Below are 22,824 nucleotides of genomic sequence, written 5' to 3' on the forward strand. Positions count from 1 at the left end.
CATCCCTTCTGTGGTTTACGTCACTCTTAACGATGTACCCAACTTTTTTGCTTAAAACGTACTAAATTATGTACTTTTACGTACATACATGTATTGAATCAGTTTTGATAAGCCAATTCAACGAAGTTTTTCTAACATTTTTTTCTGTGCAATCATTTTAAATAATTATTGCGCATTTGTTACCTTTGTTATTGCTAATTAGTTATACAAATAAGAGCGCTTAATTTGTTGGACATTTTTTACGAAGAAAAACTTCAAAATAATTATCTGCTCAAAATGGGAAACTCAACGTCAAACAGTAATGATGGTGGTGAAGTGCCCGAAGGTGGAGCTAACAATAACAAGAAAAGTGGGCATTCTTTAGCAGTTAATGCTGCTCTCAAGGTCGAAAATACAATGAGCCGTTCAGCTTCTGGAGCAGATGTAACCGAGAAATATTTTACACAATTGGTTCCCATTGAAAAGCTATCCGAAATTCTTAAAGAAAAATCTTTAAAACAAGGTGTACATGGAATCACATCGGAAGTGTTTGTGGTAGGTTGCGACATCATTGAATACAAAAAAATTGATTAAAAATAAGGAACAACTCTAGTTTAGTAAAAACTCTTAGATTTTTTCGAAATTTTTTCCAGAGGTAGGTATTTTTACCCTGATCCCGGGAAACTATTTTTTTCTTGGGGGACGGACCCGGGACCCCAGATTTTTGACCCAAAAGTCCGGGATCAAGACCCCGCCTGGACCCGGATCCACTTACCCGATATAGACAATATGGGTATCGATTGAAAGCTTATGGAAATACCTATCCAACAAGTGGTCACATGAAGGGGTAAGTTGTCATGGTTCGGAAGTTATAGTCAAATTATCGATTTTTTGGACCCGGATTTTTTATGAAACCCCCAAAAAGTCAAAAAAGGGCCCATTATGGGGGTCAACAAAATTGTTTCCTAATTATAGCTGACACTCTTACCTTTCCAAAATGCTACAATTTGTGCTAATACCTTTTTCGGTTCCAGAGATATGGGTCTTTCCATCCGCATAACCCGATTCTAACCAGTTCATTAAAATTATGTTTTTAATGAAAAAAGTGTTTATTTCGCGTAGCAGTCGTCGGAATAACAAAAGTTTTCTAAATTTGGCACTTTTTGTAAATAGCCGGCCTTCGGCCGGGGCTTGAGGTTTTCACCTATGGGTATGTCCGACCCCGGCTAACGCGAACAAAAGGTTCATAATTTCGGCACTCTTTGTAAATAGCCGGCCTTCGGCCGGGGCTTGAGATTTTCTCCTCTGGGTATGTCCTACACCGGCTAACGCGAACCAAAGTTTTCTAAATTGGATACCTTTTGTAAGTAGCCGGCCTTCGGCCGGGGCTTGAGATTTTCTCCTCTGGGTATGTCCTAAACCGGCTAACGCGAACCAAAGTTTTCTAAATTTGACACTTTTTGTATATAGCCGGCCTTCGGCCGGAGCTTGAGATTTTCTCCTCTGGGTATGTCCCACACCGGCTAACGCGAACCAATGTTTTCTAAATTTGACACTTTTTGGAAATAGCAGGCCTTCGGCCGGGGCTTGAGATTTTCTCCTCTGGGTATGTCCCACACCGGCTAACGCGAACCAAAGTTTTCTAAATTGGATACCTTTTGTAAGTAGCCGGCCTTCGGCCGGGGCTTGAGATTTTCTCCTCTGGGTATGTCCTACACCGGCTAACGCGAATCAAAGATTTCTGAATTCTTACGCAAAATATACCTTTTTTTATTGAAAACATAGTTTTAATGAACTGGTTAGAATCGGGTTATGCGGATGGAAAGACCCATATCTCTGGACTCAGTAAAGGTATTAGCACAAATTGAACCTTTTTGGAAAGGTAGAAGTGTCAGCTATAATTTGGCATCAATTTTGTTGTCCCCCATAATGGACCATTTCTTAACTTTTTGGGGGTTTTATAAAAAATCCGGGTCCAAAAAATCGATAATTTGACTATAACTTCCGAACCGTAAGATCTTACCCCATCATGTGACCACTTGTTGGATAGGTATTTTCATAAGCTTTCCAACGATACCCATATTGTCTATATCGGGTAAGTGGATCCGGGTCTAGTAGGGGTCTCGAACCCGGACTTTCGGGTCAAAAATCTGGGGTCCCGGGTCCGTCCCCCAAGAAAAAAATAGTTTCCCGGGATCATGGTTAAAATACCTACCACTGAAAAAATTTTCGAAAAAATTGAAGAGTTTTTACTAAACTAGAGTTAAGCCAAAAATAATTTAATACTCCTTGTTTAACCAACAATGACGTTATTCTTTGAACAGTCGCAGGTTTTTCCGCAGTATACAGATCTTGGGCAACGTCTATTCAAATTTATGCATGTGACGTCTAGAGCAACAACTAGTTACTTGGGCACTGTAGCCTTCCGCCAACAGTGTGAGCGATTCTTAGGAATAATGGACGATGCAAAGATATTGGAATGCTACATAAGAATGTATGCACAAGCAGAAAATCCCGACTTCGTAGACCGAGAAGGAGTTACTCGATTGCTCCATATATGTTACACAATCGCTATGCAGCACTCCGGTAATTCCTTACTATGTCCTTCGGTAAGTTGTTTGAATTTTAACAATAAGAATTTTCCTGCATAATCAGACTTTTAAAAATTAGATTTTTTGTACATTATTTACTATAACATTTATTCAAAGTAAATTATTTACTATAACTTTTTTGGAAAAAAACTGTACTATGAAAAGTTTCTCCCTCATGTCCAAGTATTACGAAAAGATATCGAACAACATTCAGTAAAATATAGCATGAAAACAGCGGTCTCTGTGTTAAATGCTTGTTATATGAAAAATAATTAAAGTGTGTAAAATATTGCCTGAAATCTATAAACATTTGCTGTCATGATTACTCTCCTTATTCAGTCTCAAAATATTGGGGTACCTAATAGCTGTAGACGATAACTTTTCTAGTGAAAATCACTTTGTAAAGCTTACTGCCGGAAATTTGTAAACATTTTTGCATCGGCAACAAAACCGCGGTTTTTCAAACGGGTGGTGTTACTGAATTTGAGTGTGAATTACATGAGTGAATTTGTCCATTAATGTTTGCATAGACAAATGAAAATATTGACGAAGAAATGCTCTCACCGTTTATCTTCGAAAAAGTCGGATTACCAGATGTCGCCTATATCGTTTCAGGCGTATAAGTGAAAATATTGAAGTCAGTTGAAAATTGTTCCATAATAAAAATAAATATGAAAAGTACGTGAAATATAAATAATCAAGTGAAATTCTTGAAAAACGATAAAATGTGTTTTCGAAGTCGATTAGGTCGACTGCGTTAATTAGCATGTTGAATAGGCAAAACATGCTGAGAGCCACCTGTATAATAAGGCAAGCTAACTTTTCGTTGTCTACATGTTCATTTGTCTATGGTTTTTGCAAACTCTCAATAACACAACTGTCAAAATTGTTCTTTTTACTCATATACTGGACTCTTGGGTTGTCGAACAACATTTTGTACAAAATATTGCATTTTCGTACACACCATTTCTTGATCAACGTAAGATTCTAAGTAGATTTAGCTATGCCCGTCTTTTTAATCACGTTCAAGTTCGTAAATGTACCACGCCAGTCCACGTTTTTGTATAGCTCCCTCTTTAAAATAAGTAATGGTTTTTTAAATCTTGTGCCAGAATATTGTCTATATACGGTACCTCCAAATATTTAGTAATTTGATGATTTTAGCCACATTTTTCAACAGTTTTTTAACCATATCTTGTTTACCTTAAAAGAGAGAAAATTTGTATTTACTTTATGACAACTTTGGGGTGAGTACATGTTACCGGAAAAGGAAATTATCGCATTTATCAAATTGTACAAATTAATGTACAATCGAAATGTGAATCGAAATGAAAAAAAAAAAAACGACGGTAGTCACTCGAAGTCGACTTAAATTGGAATTTACCTTATTCCTTAACGTAAGTCATACGATACTCTTATAAACTTTACAACAAGTGTTGTACAACGACTTGAAAATATAACCGAATTTTTTGGTACAAGTAATTCAAACACTCTAAAATTTGAAATAAAGAAGATGACTCAAGGGCTCATAGCTCAACAAAATAAAGAATAAAAGAAAACCATAAAACAAAACGGCAAGGCCATAATTAGCAGACGCAAAAACTACAATCATAGCATAGATGTTCAACATCATTGACCCTAAAGAGAGAACTGGCATTGGAAAAATTTCGTAAAGCCAATGGAAGTTGATTCCACAATATCAAAACCCTCACAACAAAAGACATCTCACCAATTGAGGTAGAAAATCTAGGACATACAAGTTGGTTATTACGGATGGCCTGCAAAATAAGAACCTGCAATCTGAAATCAACCCATCTGTATGAAAAACTCTTACGCCTATATATGGTCAGACAAGAAGACGGTTTTGACAATAAAATTTTGAAAACTTGAAATTTTACATTATTGTTATTGGATATTCGGTCATCAGCTGGCAAAAAATTTTGACATTTCATCTTGTTTTTTTAAATTTGCATGAATACCTTGTTATTGCGCCATGCTCTCCCCTTAATCCTGCTGACTTCCAAATTTAATATCAAAATGCATTATTGTGTATTTTTATTTTTTAATTTGCAAAAAGACCTTGTTATTGTGCTATGGCACAAAGGTTGAGTAGACTTAAGATAGGAATACATAAAGCACATATTCGGCTCGCTTAAGTCATCGGCTGGCTTCTTCGGAAATGAACAAAGGAGTCTAGGACCAAAATCGAACTAAGTCAACCTAAAACTCCTTTGTCCCTCTACGAAGAATCCAGATGATGACTTAAGCCAACCAAATAAGCGCTTTATGTATTCCCACCTTCATTTGTGTAATTTAGACAGTTGAGTTACGGAAAGTTTTGCGAACTATTAGTGGAAAAAATGTCTCCGTAAATTTGATTTATTCCATGTCGTTTCAGTAACTATGCCTAATGTAGGCGATCAAAGCTACACAAAATAACTTAAAGTAAACTCTTTGCTCTTTCTTCCTGACACTCAAATCAGTAAATAAAAATGAACCGCGATGCGTGGAGAATATTCAAAAGTCATTACCGCCCAATTCAACAAACAAATCAGTTATTATAATTTTTTCATTAATTTTTTTATTTTATTTTGTTCTATGGATCTGAATACGAACATCACAATTCTGCAAAGGAACATACGAGGTTTTATTTGCCATAAATTTGCTTTAGATATAATTAATGCAGTGCACAAACCAAGCATTATAGTTTTACTGGGTCTCTCACGGACCAAAATATGCATCTATTATTTCTTCCAAGTTACAAAGTTTATAATCACAACAAAAACTATAACTTTTCCAAGTCTGGAATATCTATTTTTGTCAAAAAATAATATTAATTGTTGCCAACGACAGCATTTTATTTGAAATTCTATTATTTCTATTATTATATGGCTCTCCTCTTCACATAATAAATGTCTATAAAGAATATGGCTTAGCTGCAACTCCAGATATAGTTAATTCTATTAACATACCACCTATGTGTCGAACAGAACACCCTCTGGGGCTCATCTGAGTCCTCTAATGGAGGTTTCATATGGGAAGAGTTTGGTGATACTCATGGTTTTGCCATCCTCAACGACGGTTCCCCTACTATTTTAAGCACTCGCAATACCTTTACAATTATAGATGTAACAATGTGCACTTTTGACTTGGCCCCTACTCGGTCCTGGAAAACATCAGCCCTACCGGACGTAGATCATTTCTATATTACAGAAGAATTTGTGCCTTATCTGAATGTAAGAAAGCCGAAAGATTGATATGGAACAAATTTCTTTAACTCTCTTGACTTAAATATGCATGTTCGTTGTTTATGGAATAAGGTAAACACCTTAAGAAATCCAAAATTGGATCAATTTTCTAGCATATTTTATTAAAATCTCACCAACCACAACGCGTTCACCTCTTTTTGAAGCTCCATAAGCTCTGATGAATCTTTGACCCTTGCATTTGCTTACCCATTAAATCATACTTTCTCTATTAGTAATCCCAATGTTAAACACAAACAACATGCTTCTTACAGAAAAAGTCGAGCTTCGTAAACTTAATGATGTTTTCCAAACTCTGAAGAGTTCCCCTCCTTCTTTGGTTAAACATAAGTTTTCAATGAAACGGAATGCTCCAACTTTAATAAAGAAAGGGATATGTAACTTGTATTATAGGTTAATACACGATGACGTCTTCCCACATGACTGGAAGATCGCAATTCTTTGCCCTGTCAAGGAAAAATCCAAATTCTTTGCAGGGACATAAACCCACCTTATTACTCCCCGTTCTTTCAAAGATTTTTGAAATACTTTTGGCAAGGCGTTTACTACATTTCTTCACAATCCAACATGCCTTCCTTCCACATCACGGTGTACATACATTGTGTCACAAGCTGGAGTGTACATTACGTGGCTTTTGACTTTCTTGTATACACCAGTATACTCACAGAACTCCATAATTTGGAGAGTACAAGGTCAAGTCATTGCATTAATGTATGTAGTAAGAGTAGATAGCTATTTTTGAAATTCTTTTACTTTGGATAACGATGTACCTCAGGGGTTCGCATATCTCAGTTGTACTTTACAATACGTACATAAATTCTATATGCAGAACTCTTGAAAACGTATCAGGAATCGATTTTGTAGGAGTATACGCTTATAACATATTTGCAATTTTAACAATAGTCTTAGAACTGCCACAGGCTTCTTCGTTCCACACCTCAAGAAGCACTTTATATAGAGGGAAATTACAATGATTTTCTACATATTTAGGAACTGTTCTCTAATAGTCTGGCCATCATATATTGATGTATAAACTCTATTCGATTGAGAGTACTTTATCTTTAGACTTAAAAGTCCACACCAGTAAAAAGTGCTATGAACAACTCTTGCTTGAAAAATTGCTGCATTAAGCCCGACATTCGAAGGAATTAAGAAATTGACAACAAACAGTTTCTTAACGATTTGCAAAACAAGATTGCCAAGCAATACGGGTATATTCACAGCGGAGCTGAGTGCTGTAAAAACCGCCATAGTCCACGCCAAACAATATATAAACACCCTAATTTGTATCAATAATTTGAGTGTCGCAAGGCCCTTCAAGAAAACAAAGCAGGAATCGGCACTGATATGGTGAAGATCCACTGTGTGATTGTAGTTTTATGGATACCATTACATTCAGGTAGTAAAGGAAATGATTTCGCTGATAAGACAAAAGAAGCATTGGTTATCGCTCATATAGCAGAAATTGTCTGTTTTCATTTCACCATATAATGTTGTAATCTTCGTCCACTTTTCTTAGACGAGTTTATTTAACAATTCCAAGGATTAGCTGCAATCCTGATTATCTAGATCCTATTGCATTTCCTAACCCGACTCAGGCTTGGTAAATGCCTAATTAACACTCGACACTATTTGTGGCGAGCTTATTATAATTGAACATGTTCTAGTAGAATGTCAATACTCTGCAATCAATTTAGGCATCGAAAAAATACTTATTTGTTCCACTTAAGAGTTTGTACTCTGAATTCGTTTGGCACTAAATATTCATAATGTTCGTTCGATCCATATTATTCGTATATGTAGCTAGAATATACTCATTAAGAAATCTATTCATAAAAGGATCGCATAAGATCTTAGTTACCCGCGCCTCATTTCAATATTTTGTAAAGTATACTTACAAATAATAAAATATTTTGTAAATAAATAATATTTTTTAGCATAAGCGTAACCATGGTACAATGAAAAATTTGACAAGTTTGCAATTTTGGTAAGCAAAGAGGCCTATCTGTATGAATTACAACGTCAAAATTACGATCAAAACAAATCAGAGGGGACTAATATACATATAGGGGGCATATCCAATTCTGAATTGCATTTGACGAAGGCATTTTATCTTTTATACCAAATAACATTGCTATATAGTGCATGATATCACTTCCAGAAGGATTATATTAAAAAAGTATATAGCTGAGCCGAGTTCCACAAAATGGAAATGTACGTCCCGAAATTCACTCTATTTGGGCTGATGTTAGTGATTATTTGCAATTTAAACCTAAAATCGCATTAAGGATATATATAGGAGCTGTATCCAAATCTTAGCCGTTCTCGATAAAATTTGGCAGAAGTATTTCTGAGCTCTATAAGATATCTGGTACCAAATACACCGAAGCGGATGAAACATATATATGGGTGATAAAGGTATATCTGAACCGATATTATCCAAATTTGATGTACTTGCTTCTAGACTGAATTCGGTCGGATGTACAACAATTTAGGAATTTTTGACAGATATTGGCCATTTGGTGCGCAATTAAGATATGGGATCTATACCCAAATCTGATCCAATCTTGATAAAATTTGGCAGAGGTATTTCCGAGCACTATAAGATATCTGGTACCAAATATCATTATTGTCGAATGCATATTACGAATGTGAGGGACTTAAAAACAAAATTGGATGAATTATATGGGAGCTATAGCTATATCTAAACTGATTTACGCCAAATTTGAAGTACTGGTTTCTAGGATGAATACAGTCGTCATTGCCAAAATTCAGTCCATTTGGGTTGATATTAGCCATTTAGTGCACAATAAACCTGATATCGGACTAAGATATATATAGGAACTATATCCTAATCTAAATCGATCTCGATAAAATTTGACAGAGGCATTTTCGAGCGGTATCTGATGTCCGGTGCCAAATATCGTTCTTGTGGAGTGCATTTTACGAATGAGAGGTACTTAAAACCCCAAATCGGATGAATAATATATATGGGAGCTATATCTATATCGGAACCCATTTTCTCCAAATTTTATGTACTTTCTTCTAGACTGAATTCGGTGGGATGTATCAAAATTCAGGTCATTAGAAAATATATTAGTCATTTGGTGCACAATTAACCCGAAATCCGTTACAATAGGTTTCGTCCTTGGGCCAAACAGATATTGTTTGGAGAATTTAATCGGATAATAAATGCGACCTGCATTTTGTTCACAAGAATATATGGACGGACGGACTGACATGCATAAATTGACTCAGAAAGTGATTCTATGAAGATCCACAAAGTACAGGCAAATGCACAAAGTCATAATGCCCTTCCCACTATGTGGTGTAGGGTATAAAAATAAAATCGATTGGTTTCAGTGCATTACCTTGATTTCATTGTTCCATGAGCGTAACGTAATATTCACCCTTATTCTATTTGTCAACGGCGTTTGTTTGCGAATCGGTATTCTAATGTTTCAGAGCCTGTAAGAGTCCACTAATTTTGCAATTTTTTCGATATTCTAAAGTGAAAATCGGTTATCGAAGCAAAAACTTTTACATTCTTGCAGTTCTGAAACAAACCTTAAGTCTCAATATTATCATTTGTGAAGATTTTCGGTATTAAGGAAATGTGACGACGACGTAGACTTGTATTGGCTTTGATTTTTTATTTATTTTCAATATAAAGAGTTACCTGACCCATAGGGCTATGGACGGGTCCTAAAACATCTATGCATGACTACTCTAAAATTAAATATAACATTCTTATTCTTAAATATCTTTATACAACATATACATTTAAAAAATTACCAAAAAGAGATGAGCAAAAATAACAAGGAATAGAATCATTAGATTAATCTGATATGCAAAGGCAATACAAAAACAAAATTTCTACCACAAGAAAACCATTAAAAGTCTAAACAATATTTTGATTAAAATGAGCATAGAATTTACGCTTATAGCATTTTAGGGAAATTAATTTCGTGAGAGAGCAATTATATACAAAAGATTTTTTTAACGGAGGAGTCAAGCGTGGTTAAGGCATTTGCGGGTTTCTTACCGATCTAGGAAACATAAAAAGATTAAAAAGAGAAGAAGGTGTCTGCATTTTAAAATTATTGTAGAAGAACAAAAAGATTTTTTGTAAGAGTTTTTAATGTTCACTTGTATTTTTTAGGTTTTTTTTTTACAAAATAAAATAAAATGGAAAAGTTCCAAAATAAAAATAAGTTCAAACCAATTTAATAAATTAGTTAAGGAGCTAAAAAATAAATAAACCAAATTAGTGTGGACGTCTGTAGCAAGTCGAAATAAGGGTGATTATACCGTGAAATAAGTGTAATTAGCTGCCTAAATTACAGTTTTGTTTCGTATTTTTCAACTATTTGAAAATGTAACGCATACACTTTGAAGGACTGCTGTTTCTGAATTTTATTGAATGCGTGCAGTATTTGTATTGTAATGGATCAGTGAACAAAACTTTTTACATTGAATAAGAAAACAAAGTGGTTTCAGTGCATTACCTTGATACATAAGAAATAAAAATTAAATCATACATCAATGAATTTCAATTATTAGCTCCCACTTACAACTCTACCTGTTCACAGAAAATTATCTGATATTGTTCATCGTTCTTGCATTTTGGCAATAAATGTCATGAACATAGAATTTGTCACAGATTCTAGTATATCCACCTTTTTTGTCCTTCTGGGGTGATTGTAAAAAATAAAAAATATAGTAAAAAACAATACTTTTCAAAATTTCAAATAATCCATTAGTTTTTCGAATTAATCTTTGATGAGAGTTTCAAATAATCTGTTAGTTTTTCTTAATTAAAAATTATACATACTTTTTTCCCTTTTCAGATTAATCGAACCTTCAGTTCTGTGACGAAATCAATTTTTTTCAGTCACGATACTTTAAGCGTTGGCTTTGTTTGTCGCTGGTTTGAACAGAATTTAATACGTTTAGTACTTTTGGTACATAAGTATTGTGTTCACACTCTTTCAACCGCATATCGTGGCCTTGAACAGGATGGACAGTCATGCGGTATAGAACTACAGACACCAGTTTTGGAACAACGTAATCCATTTTCCGATAAAAGTCAAAATGTTCAGTCCGGAGATTCCGTTGACGCCTCTTCCTCCCTAATGCCATTATCGCAAGCCTGGTTATTAGCTGGTGGATTGCCGCCATTATACTCTAAGCCACAAAAAGTAACATCACCAAGTGCCAATAAGGCCTCGGCAGCACAAATATTTATAGAAAAATTGTCTATGATGCCTTCCCATTGGACGTTATTGTACGATTCAAATGAACATGGTTTGGGTGCTAATAGGTTTCTACATCACGTCCTTGGTTATCGAGGACCAACATTGATATTAATTCACACAAAAGATGATCAAACATATTTGATCGCCTCGCCAAATGAATGGAAGGAGACACACCTTTATACAGGTGGTGACGGTTGTTGTGTTTTACAACTATGGCCGAAGTAAGTATGTCATGAAAAAAAAAAAAAAAACTTAAAAAAGCTAAACTTTAACATTTTCCGATAGATTTGTGATATTGGAAAAGAAACCTAACATTCTCTACCTAAATACATCTATTAGAGGATATCCGAAAGGTTTACGAGCCGGTGCAGATCCTAGAAAGCCAATAATAGCGGTAGACGAACATTTTGAAAACGTCGATTGCAAAGGAATTGCTGCCGTTTTACTTTCAGTTGAGGTAAGTATTTTTTTAAGACTTATTGTGCTCCCAAAGATATATACTATTGGGAATTTTTAACAAAGGATGAATTTTCGCTACTTCATTTTTATACATGCAAATGCGATGAAAATAATAGACGTTTAATGACTTCTCTTGAACGCAATAACGGAACCAGTAAAATTACTACTTCACTTAGAACCGCATACAAAAGGCAGATTTTGTATGCTGGTATAGAAAAAAGATCGCTAAATTTATAATGCACATTGGTAAAAAAATAAATGGCGTCTTAAATTGAAAATGTGATCTCAGAAGGACACACACAAATCGTTCATTTTTGTTTTAGCTTCTTCAGATTTCGTACGATTTGGTGAACTACGAATTCAGTTTAAATATGGCAACATTATATACAAACTGGTAAGATTAGAGGAATGAAAGAACGAATTAATGAGGGATCAAAACAAAACACATGATTAGAAACATATAGATGTGTAAATATTCTGTTTAAAAGAGTTTTTTGTGCCAAAAGCAACATTGAAATTTGTTCCTCAATTTCACTGAGCACATATTTGTTGAAAGGATCACCACCAGTTTTTGCATTTTCCTTTTTATTGTGACACAATTTTTTAACGTATGTGCAGTCTGACAATGTCTTTTTCCACCCATTTGAATCTTTGGTGTGTGGTGCCGAGGAATTTTGATTTTTGGTAAGCTGGGACCAACTTGTTGGCCCTTCGCTAGGTCCTGGTGGCTCTTCATAAAAACTAAAAAACAACAATTTCTAGTGCCGAATTCCTGTGCCTGTTTTGTTTTTTCTCTTTGCTTCAGCTTATTATTCGTAATACCACATCGTTTGGTTTTCACAGATGAATAATTTTTGTTTGAAGAAAAATGTGATTTGGCAACACTTTGTTAACAATTGAAAAACAATTAAAATTTGCTAATTATTTTAATAAAAGGATTAAAAAAGTAAATATAATTGTGTATTTGTCATCCGGACAACATTTTTATTGCTTAAAAGTATTTTGAGAGTATATAAAGTCGTAAGTTTCCATAAAAATACAATATCACTTGTAAAAACAAAAATGGTTTCAAATCGAAAAAATGTTGCAATTTACATTTTCTGAAGAAGCTAAATACGAAAATAAAATCACTTTCGTACCGAATTCATTCTTGTGACATGCCTGATACAAAACTCATTTATTCCCAGCAAAATTATTTGATGATCATAAGTACAAAAGATTCTTGCCTGCACATTTTCGCGCGTAATTAAATAACGATAGCAAAATATTAAAAAATTTGAAATAACACACTATCGCCTCTACTTATGCTTTTCTTGTAGAATATTTATTGTAAAAGAAATATAAACATGATCGTTTTTAAAATGCTTCTGATTTAGAAAGGGAAATTCTCTGAGAGACAAGAAAATATTTATCAAGTTTATGATCAAAGCTATAGCAATTGTTTGATGCTTTATTCGTATTAATATAACAATTATTAGATTACATACTTTAAATACATATATTTATACATTATCTAAAATCTGTCATTAATCAAATATGATGACAATGATAAAGAAACTAATTTTGTATAATTAATATCATGTGTTTGTTTTCGTATGTACTATATATGTATATGCGATTAGTTATCACCAAAAAAGCTTCCATAACAAAAACAAATTTCTGTAATGATAGATTTAAAAACAATTTTATGTTCTAGGTATGGGGTTGTGGAGATAAAACATCACGTGAAGTACAATTAGATATCAAGAAATGGCAAATTAAAGAAGCCGAACGACAACGCACTGTTAAACTCACCGCAGCAGATTGGATGGATCATCCGGATCGTTTTCTTTTAGAATTGGGTGGACGACAGAACTACAACAATTGAGTACAAATTTGTCATCAAATCTGGTTGGATCATTGGAAGAATTCCGAAAATATCGTGCCTTCAATAGTTGTTTCATAGAGAAAAGACTTCGTATTATTTGAACAGCACTATTTTGCTTAATTTATTATTCGAGCATATCTAATATAGCATCCCGTTAATGTTTTGATTTATTTAGTTATTTGGTTGTATATTTTTGTTATGTTGTTTTGAATGTGCTTCGTCAGTCTTTTTACAAAATATGACCAAGAAAAAAAATGTACTTAATTAAATTGTGCTCGTTTAGTGAAATAAAATAATTAAGGACAAAAACGAAAGAAAAATAAAGTATTATTTTTAAAATTAAAACAAAAACTAATCAATATTTTCGGAAACATTCCATTGAGGTAAAGATAATAATATGGACAAATGTTATAAAAATAACTTTTTTAAATACAAAAAAATTATTTATGTGTACATTTAGTAAAAACTACACAATATCTGGACCATTTTTAAATTCTGATTGGAATTGAATTGCTTATAGCAGTTTGTCTTACATATATAATATCTATATTTTAAAAAGAAATCTGTTGAATAATCCGAACGTTTTTAACTGGAATGAAGTAAGTTATTTACAAATTTACTTTCCACAAGGGAAGTGGAAGTATTTCTTTGACAACTCGTTGGCGGTGTATTTTCAATTTTTGCATTATACCTGTGAACACAAACTCTAAAGTCTATAAAACACATTAATATATTAGCTTCCTTGCTTGAATTTTACTGATAAAATTCCAGGAAACCGCCGGTAAACTAATTACAGGAAAGGACACTTTAGTATTTAAAATCATTTTTTATAAACATTAGTATATATATTAAGATGTATCTATTCATTGAACATATTCGTATAGACTCCTCTTATAACATAAAAGTTTCATTAATATAAAAAAGCAACATTTAACAAAAAATAAAAATGGTATATCTCTATTTCAATAATTTCACTTTTAATCAAAAATAAATAAAAAATAAACTTAAACGAAATCAATCGTGCTTTGTAGCAGTGCGTTTTGTCTTATTTTCCGACAATTTTTTAATAATGTATCATCCGAAGTTTTTTTTAATCTCGTTCAATACTTTACATTAAAAGTGTGATTAAATAAGAAAATTTGAGATTCCCCAATTAAAGAATATACAAAATTAAAGAGTTTAATTCCAGAAACTATCGTAAAAAGCACTGTTACAAAGTTTTACTGATTGTAAAGAAAATCCAACTTTTTGTCGGGCACAGGTGCGTGTTGTTGCCAAAACGGCGGTTTCATTTCGTGTTTGTCATTGTCGTTGTATTATTGTATTTAGTTTCTAAGTGATGTAAAGATGTTCTATTAAGGGTACAAACTATGTTTGCTATTGTTGGGTGGGTATTGGCCCAAAATCAGCAATTTTTTTTTGATCAGCACCACCAGGTGAGCTAAGCCAATCAGATGAGTTGTTGCTGTCGTTACTATTACTACCACCCGTCGATAGCTTAAGACTACTAGAAAGTCCAATAGAGATCGATTCGCTAGCGGATGGATTACAGTTTTGGCTGCTGCTATCAAAACGTCATCTCGATGAACCGATAAAAGATGAAAAGTCATCGCCTGACTCTGGTATAGGACTGGGAGCATGTGTTGTGGAAACATTGCGGGCTTGCAAAAAGCTTGTACCCCCAGTCACAGGCGCCCCGTAATGGGCAGGAAAGTCTCTAGCAGTTACTTCGCGTTTTTGTATGCTGATGCCTCCAAAGTTTGAGTGTGTCGCAGTAGATTGATTTTGGGTCGTTGTTATGGAAGCTTTGGATGTGGTGGGATGGTTACCTGCTAATTGGGATTGAGATGGATAATCATTCGTTATTGCAGCTTCGTAAACGGGTAACACAAGACTATCTGTAGCTCCATAGCGATTGGCTTTGGCAAGCGGTTTAGCATAGTTGGTTTGATATTTATTTCTAATATTACCTGTGTTGTCATCTGAATCAGTCACTGTAGTCAACAATTGACTAGTTCCGGCTGCATCTCCATCCAAACGTTTATTTATTAGGTACTCAGACTCACTACTTGATCTCCTTGGTCCTCGTGACAATGGCTGATAACTATTTCGTCCTTGAAAACGCCGGCTTATAGAGCTACTGACAACCCCCAAATGCTCAGTAACATCTTCTTGTATATCAGAAATGTCGATCATAGATAAAAAGGCTCGGCACCAATTATGATTTGGATTATTCCAGTATTGAGGTGAATTAATGTGGAATGGGTGATGAGGGAAACTATAAATATGAGCCACAGCTGCTATGAACATCTCAATACAGATAAGAAAATTCTACAATGGAGAGAAAAAAGAGTTGTGTTACAGTTCCGTTATTATTGAATTTCAAAGTACTTGTAACATTGAGGCTAAATTTGCATCATCCCCCAAATCAGTGGAACCAAAGATATCTTTAATGAAGCCATAGTACACTAAAACGTTGAGCATTACACCTTGGCTAAAAATACAATAACAATTAAAAAAAGAACAAACACGCAGGTCGAAACTATTTATTTAAGACTCACAAAAACGAAAAGAACACAACAGCTTTTATGCACAAAAACTTTGGAATTGGTTTCATGGGTTTCAAATCCTCCTACAAATATATTAAGATTTTTAATTAATTCGATTTAAAGGCTAGTTTAAAAGATAGTTTTACCTTGTTTGCTCTATAAATAGAACTAGACAATACATTGCAACGAACTGGGAAATGTTGTTAATGACTACTATGTACGGAAAAGCAACGTTTCCAGCAAAGGTACCCTCTCCATACACTCCGCATAGCTCACAAATTCTAGAAAGAGATAGAAATCAGTTAATTGCAAAAAAAATGTTAGAAATAAAAGAAAGTGATACATCCTATTATTCACAAGCAATTGTGGATGAATTCTAAGTCGGGTGAGTTGATATGATGCCGACGCGCTTTATCGCGAGTTTATATAAAAGGTGACCAAAATTAGGAGGCGTTGCCAAAAGTGGATGCATTTTGGTACAAGTACTTATTCTTGGCTTATTATACCGGGGTGCATACAACGGTACCTCCCGATATGCACTATTTTGTCGATTTAAGGCACATTTTCTAAGAAAATTGTTTTATGTTCGGTATTTAGAGATCTTTTTACTTTCCGTATAGTCCCCATATGACTGTACCTCAAGGTATTCGGTATTTTGAAGATTTAAGCCACATTCAACGGAAGTTCCCAATAGATATGTTTTTGGATTTTGAACCGAAATTATGGCGATTAATCGGATTCAAAGGTAAGGTGGAACTCAGTTGTTTAAATAGGTCAGTTATTGGTACTAGCAGCGACTTCTGACTGTAATGTAGAGTTATCAGGCTAATAGATAATAATGATATTCTAAAAAAGTATTCCAATTGATAAAATTGAATTCCCATTAATAAATTTTTGCTACAAGGCACTTGGTTTTCACAATTTTCACCATGGGTACGTACCAAAAAATGCCTTCCCAGAGACAAAACATTTGATTTTTAAAAATACTGTTCAAAAATAGCATTTGGGGGGGAGGGTCTCGTACGTCAATGCTACGTCGGTGCTACAATGGTACCCCACAACGCTTTGCGAAAATGTATTTATCAAAGTTATTTAAGACATGTTATCCAAAGCTTAAAAGCATAACAACGAACTGGCTGTTAAACACTTGCCACAATCAGGAAAATAGTTGAAAGTCGTGCAATTCGAAGAATACAGGTAGTGATGTATGCACCTGGATTCTTTTTCCATTATGCACTTATTAACATTAAAGTCTCAGAAATATTCAAAATTTTTTTGCAAAAATAAATTGATTTTTACATATTTTCTGGTACTATCCATTCAGGGGTTTTGTTTTTTACAAAACAGGCTTATTTAAATAATTTTTCATTCATTCCAGTTCATTGTACCACAAGTTGTATTGATAAAGCTAACCGCATTATTTTTTATCATGATTCGCATCAATAACCGACTGAGGACAACGATTCGAAACGCACATCCCGATATGTCAATAATTTTTTTGGAGGTACATAAAAAAGCTCATTGGCATAACATCTATCCAAATAAAAATCACCTTTGATTGAAAACATGCCTTAAATTTATTACAGAATGCCAAAAAGAATACAAGACTATTCAAAATTAGCTGGCCCCGTCCGCGTTGCAGGCCCGTACTTTTAGTCTTTAATGCATATTTTTTTTAAACAATAAATCACAGATCTGACTATATATCACAATTTTTATAATAAGTAATGACTCCATGCAATTTCTAAGTAGACATGAATAAATGGCAAAAATTATTAGATATTTTGAATAGCCTGATCTTATTTTTCAGCCATGGGCTTTAATTTTATAAATTTAATTCAAATGAGCTGTAGTTTGGAATTTGTATTTTTAACGTTTTGAATACCATGCTGCGTGGTATTCAGTTTTATCCACCTCATAATTTGGTGAGAATTATTTCAGAATAGTCAATGATAATTGCTCATTACCGTAAGATGGGAATTAATATTATTCTCATTTAAATTGTGAGTTAAATGACGATTAAACAAATGTTCGGTCCTGTGTTACTTTCGAATATTTGTATTTTTCTCATGTTTCTGCCACAATTTCAGTCGGAATGAGTCTCAGTTTGACATTTTGGAGTTTAGTTCATATAGACGTGCATCCCAAATCTACGTTCCTAACCAAAATTCACCTGAGGGTTACAAATTCTATAGAATATAAATTTTCTTTTCTGACCATACATTGGTTAGGAAAGTGGGCTTTTAACTGATGTGGACAATTAACTGTAAGATGGTCCTCTACCCCAGAATAGTCTTATACAATTTTTTAGCCAAATCAATTGATTAATGTGGTCAAGACCAAGATGGGCCCTACTCCGAAAATTGTAAATTGTACGCGAAGAGGTTTTGTACCCCCTTACAAACAACATTTTGCATCCTTTATATTCGGTATAATACCCTTTCCTAAGTATCAAGTATTACATAATATAATTTAGATTACTCTTCCAAAGGATATCCATACTGTGATAAGTTGAAGTTTATAAAATCAGTTTATCAGGGGTGCATGAGTCTTTATGCTTATCAGGCTACACCAATATCGAATCAAGACTATCACGTTAGAGGAAAAATATCTTGAGGTCATGACTCGACTATTGACTAAATTATGTTTCCAGGAAGTTTTAGTAACACGTCACAATCTTTGCATAAAAAGGACAATATACCAACTAAACTTCTTTATGTACATTTCGATGAACTTTAAATGCAATATAGAAACTGGAATAAATTTTCCACTGATGCGTCAAAAAATTACTCCTAGAGAACATATGGGTTTTTTGATAATGATGAGAAATAATTAATATATAAAGTTCCATCAAACTTAGAAGCCATTCATATTACTATTAAGAAAAAGAAAACTTTCCTCCAATCTGGCAGTCTTTCAGTAATAACTTTGCTTACTTATAACACGGTGAAGTCCCTGGTAATTTTGTCGCTCATAATGCACTTGGCGAGCACATTATTTTCGTAAGACTTGATCTGGTCGGACACATACATAATAAACACAAACAAAAATACATTGGCAACATAGACCACTTACAACATTATCACTACACAGATGTCATCCACTTAAGCAAATTTAAATTTGCGTAACGAACATCGGATAAAGAAAAATAAGAATATATTCGCAATTGTATATGGAATACACTATTTTAACTCATAAAAAACACTGACAACAAATGTCTTAAAGACGGTTATATTATCACCGTTAAACAATCCTTCATTTCTTTGTGTTTCAATTTTCTAGATAGATCTTCTAGTCTCCATACAACGGTACCTCCAACATTCTGAAGTTTTAGCCGGGTTCTCAACGGCATTGTTTCTAGTATGGTACCTGAAACCCACAATGATACCAACCCCAGTAGCCCCAGATAACGATACTTTTCCCTTTGTGATATATTCAAGACTTACACTGCATTTTCCAATCGATTTTTTGACATTTACGGTTTAAAATGGAAATATTGAATTCCGATACTTTTTTAAGGTTTTGTTTACTTTATTCGGCCAAACACAATAATTTGTTCTTCCTTTATAAATTAAATTACATAAATATTTTCGTGTATAGCATGGTTTTAACCGTTCTTTGCACTGTGGTGGAAATTTCCATAATACCATGCATCATACCTAATATTTTCTAAAATTAATATAAAAGAGTAAGTTCACCTAATGTTTATTCTATCTTGAAGTCTTACTAATATGCTTTGGTTTTAAAAAATAACTCCAAACAGCGAATTAGTTCAACTGAATCTAATGCTATATTTTTAGTTTATAATCCACTACTTGTTAAAGTTTCAATAAATTTATGATTTCGCTTTTAACTTTGTTTTTTTGTTATTTGAGTTTTTCTTAATTAGAAACTTGGGAGCAACTTGAGATTTGGGGCTCGGATTGAACTGACATTTTTATCACATGAAGGTATTTTTAACTTGAATACAACAAAGTAATTTTTTCGTGGGGGAAATGCCCGGTTATTCGACCCGAAGTTCGGGTACAAAATCCGAGTTTAATCTGGTTTTACAAAATCGAAATGTACAAAATGGATATCATTTGAAAGCTTTATGATCTGGTGATCTTGGCATCGTATAATCGGCATCGTTTTCTTGTTCACAACAATTTCAGCTATTTAACTTCATTTAAAACAAAAAAAGTCCTAAATAATAATCTTAGTCCCAACATACAAAAAGCTAATTTAAAATCCTGTGAAAAAAAGAATTTTCTAATTCTTCAATGCATTTTTAACATGCAAAATTTATCAAGTTTTATATTCATATAAGGTATCAAGCTAAGGACCTATGGAAGCCTATTTAAAATGTTTGTAATAAGAGGACAGAAGAAGATAGTAAATACGTTTAACACTGCAATTAAAATAAAATTTGTATCAAAAAATGTCAAGAGGAACAAGTACCAATATTTGCAATTTGTGTTTTAACTTACACCGAAATAAAAGTAGTTATAGGCCTCACAACTGTATACTGCAGTATCCCGTGCTTGCAGTTATGAATGAATTCTCGTCCCATAGCCCAGGGACGCATGCAACACATGGGAAAAAAATGATGAACTTGGGGTTTGTACTCCATTGTGGCTTCAAGATCCATTCCCAAATTCAAATAATTCAGGAGATATACCATGAAATTATAAATAACGTAAGCCTCGTAGCATTCACGCAATGAATCCACATATATGGAATGCTTTGGGAAAAATAAACCGATCCACTGCAATTATACAAAGGAAATCATTTGTTCATTTTTAGAAAAAAAATTAATTTGCAATACGCGTGTATTACTCACCGCATTCAGAGCGTATATTGGAACCATCCACAATACTCGTATAATATGTTTTTGCAAAATGGGCTTAGTAAAATGAATTACATGTTGGATGATATGCCAAATCGAAACAGGCACCGCAGATAAAACAAATAAGCCACCAATTAGAATAAGTTGATCTTTACGCGAAAATCCATCCTTCAGTGAGTTCAATATGAGCAGCGGTACAACAATTATCGCAATATACCGTAAGTAACGATAAGAAGTGGTCGTATCCAAATACGCCATTCTTCACAAAATCTCCGGAGTGAGTAGTTTTGACACATTATGTTAGCTTTAGAATTTCTGCTTTCCAACGAGCTATTGAACCTATTGGCGCTACAGTAAAAAAGGTTTTTAGTTGCGATATATTTCTTGTTTATTGATTAAAATTGTCAGCTTGCTTGTTGGCACAAATAGTCGGTCGTTGGATGTTTTTCGCACAATTTCGTGATGCTTCAATTCGTTAAATAGCAAACACTTTTGTGCGTTTAATACTTATCAATTTCTTCCGTAGCGATATTGGCATTCAAATAACACCAAATACAATGCATTTTCTTTTGTTATTAAAATCACTTTTTTGATCTTTCGTATTAAACAACGTAAGTTTTATGTTTAACAAATCGGAGTCGACCGCTATGCCTGGAAACAACGGCGTCCCACAAGTATCTTATGGTACTTTACATTTATGTTTTTGATATTGTAATGACATTTGCTCTGTTTCAGAAACAGCAATAATCTACTAGTTTTGCATTTTTTTATTTCATAAAGGAAAAGGGCTTAACTCTAGTTTATTAAAAACTCTTCAATTTTTTCCAGTGGTAGGTATTTTTACCCTGATCCCGGGAAACTATTTTTTTCTTGGGGGACGGACCTGGGACCCGATATAGACAATATAGATATCGTTGGAAAGCCTATGAAAATACCTATCCAACAAGTGGTCACATGAAGGGGTAAGATAGTTAAGGGGATAGAAGTTATAGTCAAATTATCGATTTTTGGACCCGGAATTTTATGAAACCCCCAAAAAGTAAAAAGAGGGTCCATTATGGGGGACAACAAAATTGATGCCAAATTATAGCTGACACTCTTACCTTTCCAAAATGCTACAATTTGTGCTAATACCTTTTTCGGGTCCACAGATATTGGTCTTTCCATCCGCATAACCCGATTCTAACCAGTTCATTAAAATGATGTTTTTAATAAAAAGGGTTTATTGTTGGATAGGTACTTCCATAAGCTTTCAATCAATACCCATATATCGGATAAGTGGATCCGGGTCCAGGCGGGGTCTTGATCCCGGACTTTCGGGTAAAAAATCTGGGGTCCCGGGTCCGTCCCCCAAGAAAAAACTAGTTTCCCGGGATCAGGGTAAAAATAACTACCTCTGGAAAAATTTCGAAAAAAATCGAAGAGTTTTTACTAAACTAGAGTTGTTCCAGGAAAAGTCCGTTATCGTAGTAAAAAATTTTGTTGCGACTCTAGATTATCGTCTGTTTCTGAACTGCAAGAATGTAGTAGTTTTTGCTACAATAACAGATTTTCCATTATGATATCGATGAAAATTGCAAGGACTAATAAGGTTACAATACATAAAATGCTTTTTTGACTGTCTTAAGTCATCGGCTGGCTTCTTCGGAAAAGAACAAAGGAGCATAGGGCCAAAATCGAAGTATTTTTTTTTTTTTTTGGGACGGACCCGGATATTTAATGCAAGAGTGCGGTTCCAAGACCTGAACCTACTAAACAGATATGGACAGTATTCGTATCATTTAAAAGCTAATGAAAATGGGATTTACACACACATGATGGGATTAATTAAAATGGCTCCGGAGTTGTGTCAAACCCATTTTGGTTCATGATCAATACATTCTCGTCACTTTTTTTTAAATTGTATGCAGTTTTGGATAGTAGTTGGTCGAGGCTTGACATTTTCTCCTCTGGGTATGTCCAACTCCGGCTACGCGAACTAATTTTTTTTCTAAATTTGACACTCCTTTTAAGTATCCGGCTTTCGG

The 22,824-nt window shown here is 34.0% G+C and overlaps 2 protein-coding genes across 2 annotated transcripts; one reads left to right on the forward strand and one right to left on the reverse strand.

Moving 5' to 3' along the window:
- The first annotated feature begins 111 nt into the window (after nucleotides 1–111).
- LOC101898808 (uncharacterized) lies at nucleotides 112–13,771 on the forward strand. Its single transcript, XM_059132055.1, has 5 exons — nucleotides 112–534; nucleotides 2,304–2,588; nucleotides 10,687–11,315; nucleotides 11,380–11,551; nucleotides 13,250–13,771. Exons 1-5 carry the CDS (start codon nucleotides 277–279, stop codon nucleotides 13,418–13,420), a joined length of 1,515 nt encoding a protein of 504 aa, XP_058988038.1. The 5' UTR covers nucleotides 112–276; the 3' UTR covers nucleotides 13,421–13,771.
- On the reverse strand, nucleotides 13,365–21,372 carry LOC131800604 (transmembrane protein 184C-like). Its single transcript, XM_059132054.1, is given in 8 exon segments — nucleotides 13,365–15,751; nucleotides 15,812–15,914; nucleotides 15,982–16,052; nucleotides 16,116–16,132; nucleotides 16,135–16,250; nucleotides 20,439–20,716; nucleotides 20,792–21,006; nucleotides 21,009–21,372. Coding segments are annotated over 8 exon segments (1,641 nt in total). The 5' UTR covers nucleotides 21,094–21,372; the 3' UTR covers nucleotides 13,365–14,995.
- Nucleotides 21,373–22,824: the final 1,452 nt, after the last annotated feature.

This window comes from Musca domestica, unplaced genomic scaffold, assembly GCF_030504385.1.
Source record: "Musca domestica strain aabys unplaced genomic scaffold, Musca_domestica.polishedcontigs.V.1.1 93, whole genome shotgun sequence".
Taxonomy (NCBI): domain Eukaryota; kingdom Metazoa; phylum Arthropoda; class Insecta; order Diptera; family Muscidae; genus Musca; species Musca domestica.

Excerpts from the sequence above, each read along its gene's own strand:
- LOC101898808 (XM_059132055.1), top strand. The coding sequence starts at position 277 with ATGGGAAACTCAACGTCAAACAGTAATGATGGTGGTGAAGTGCCCGAA. Across the intron at positions 535-2,303 it reads TCACATCGGAAGTGTTTGTG|TCGCAGGTTTTTCCGCAGTA; the intron begins GTAGGTTGCGAC and ends TTCTTTGAACAG. Across the intron at positions 2,589-10,686 it reads ATTCCTTACTATGTCCTTCG|ATTAATCGAACCTTCAGTTC; the intron begins GTAAGTTGTTTG and ends TTCCCTTTTCAG.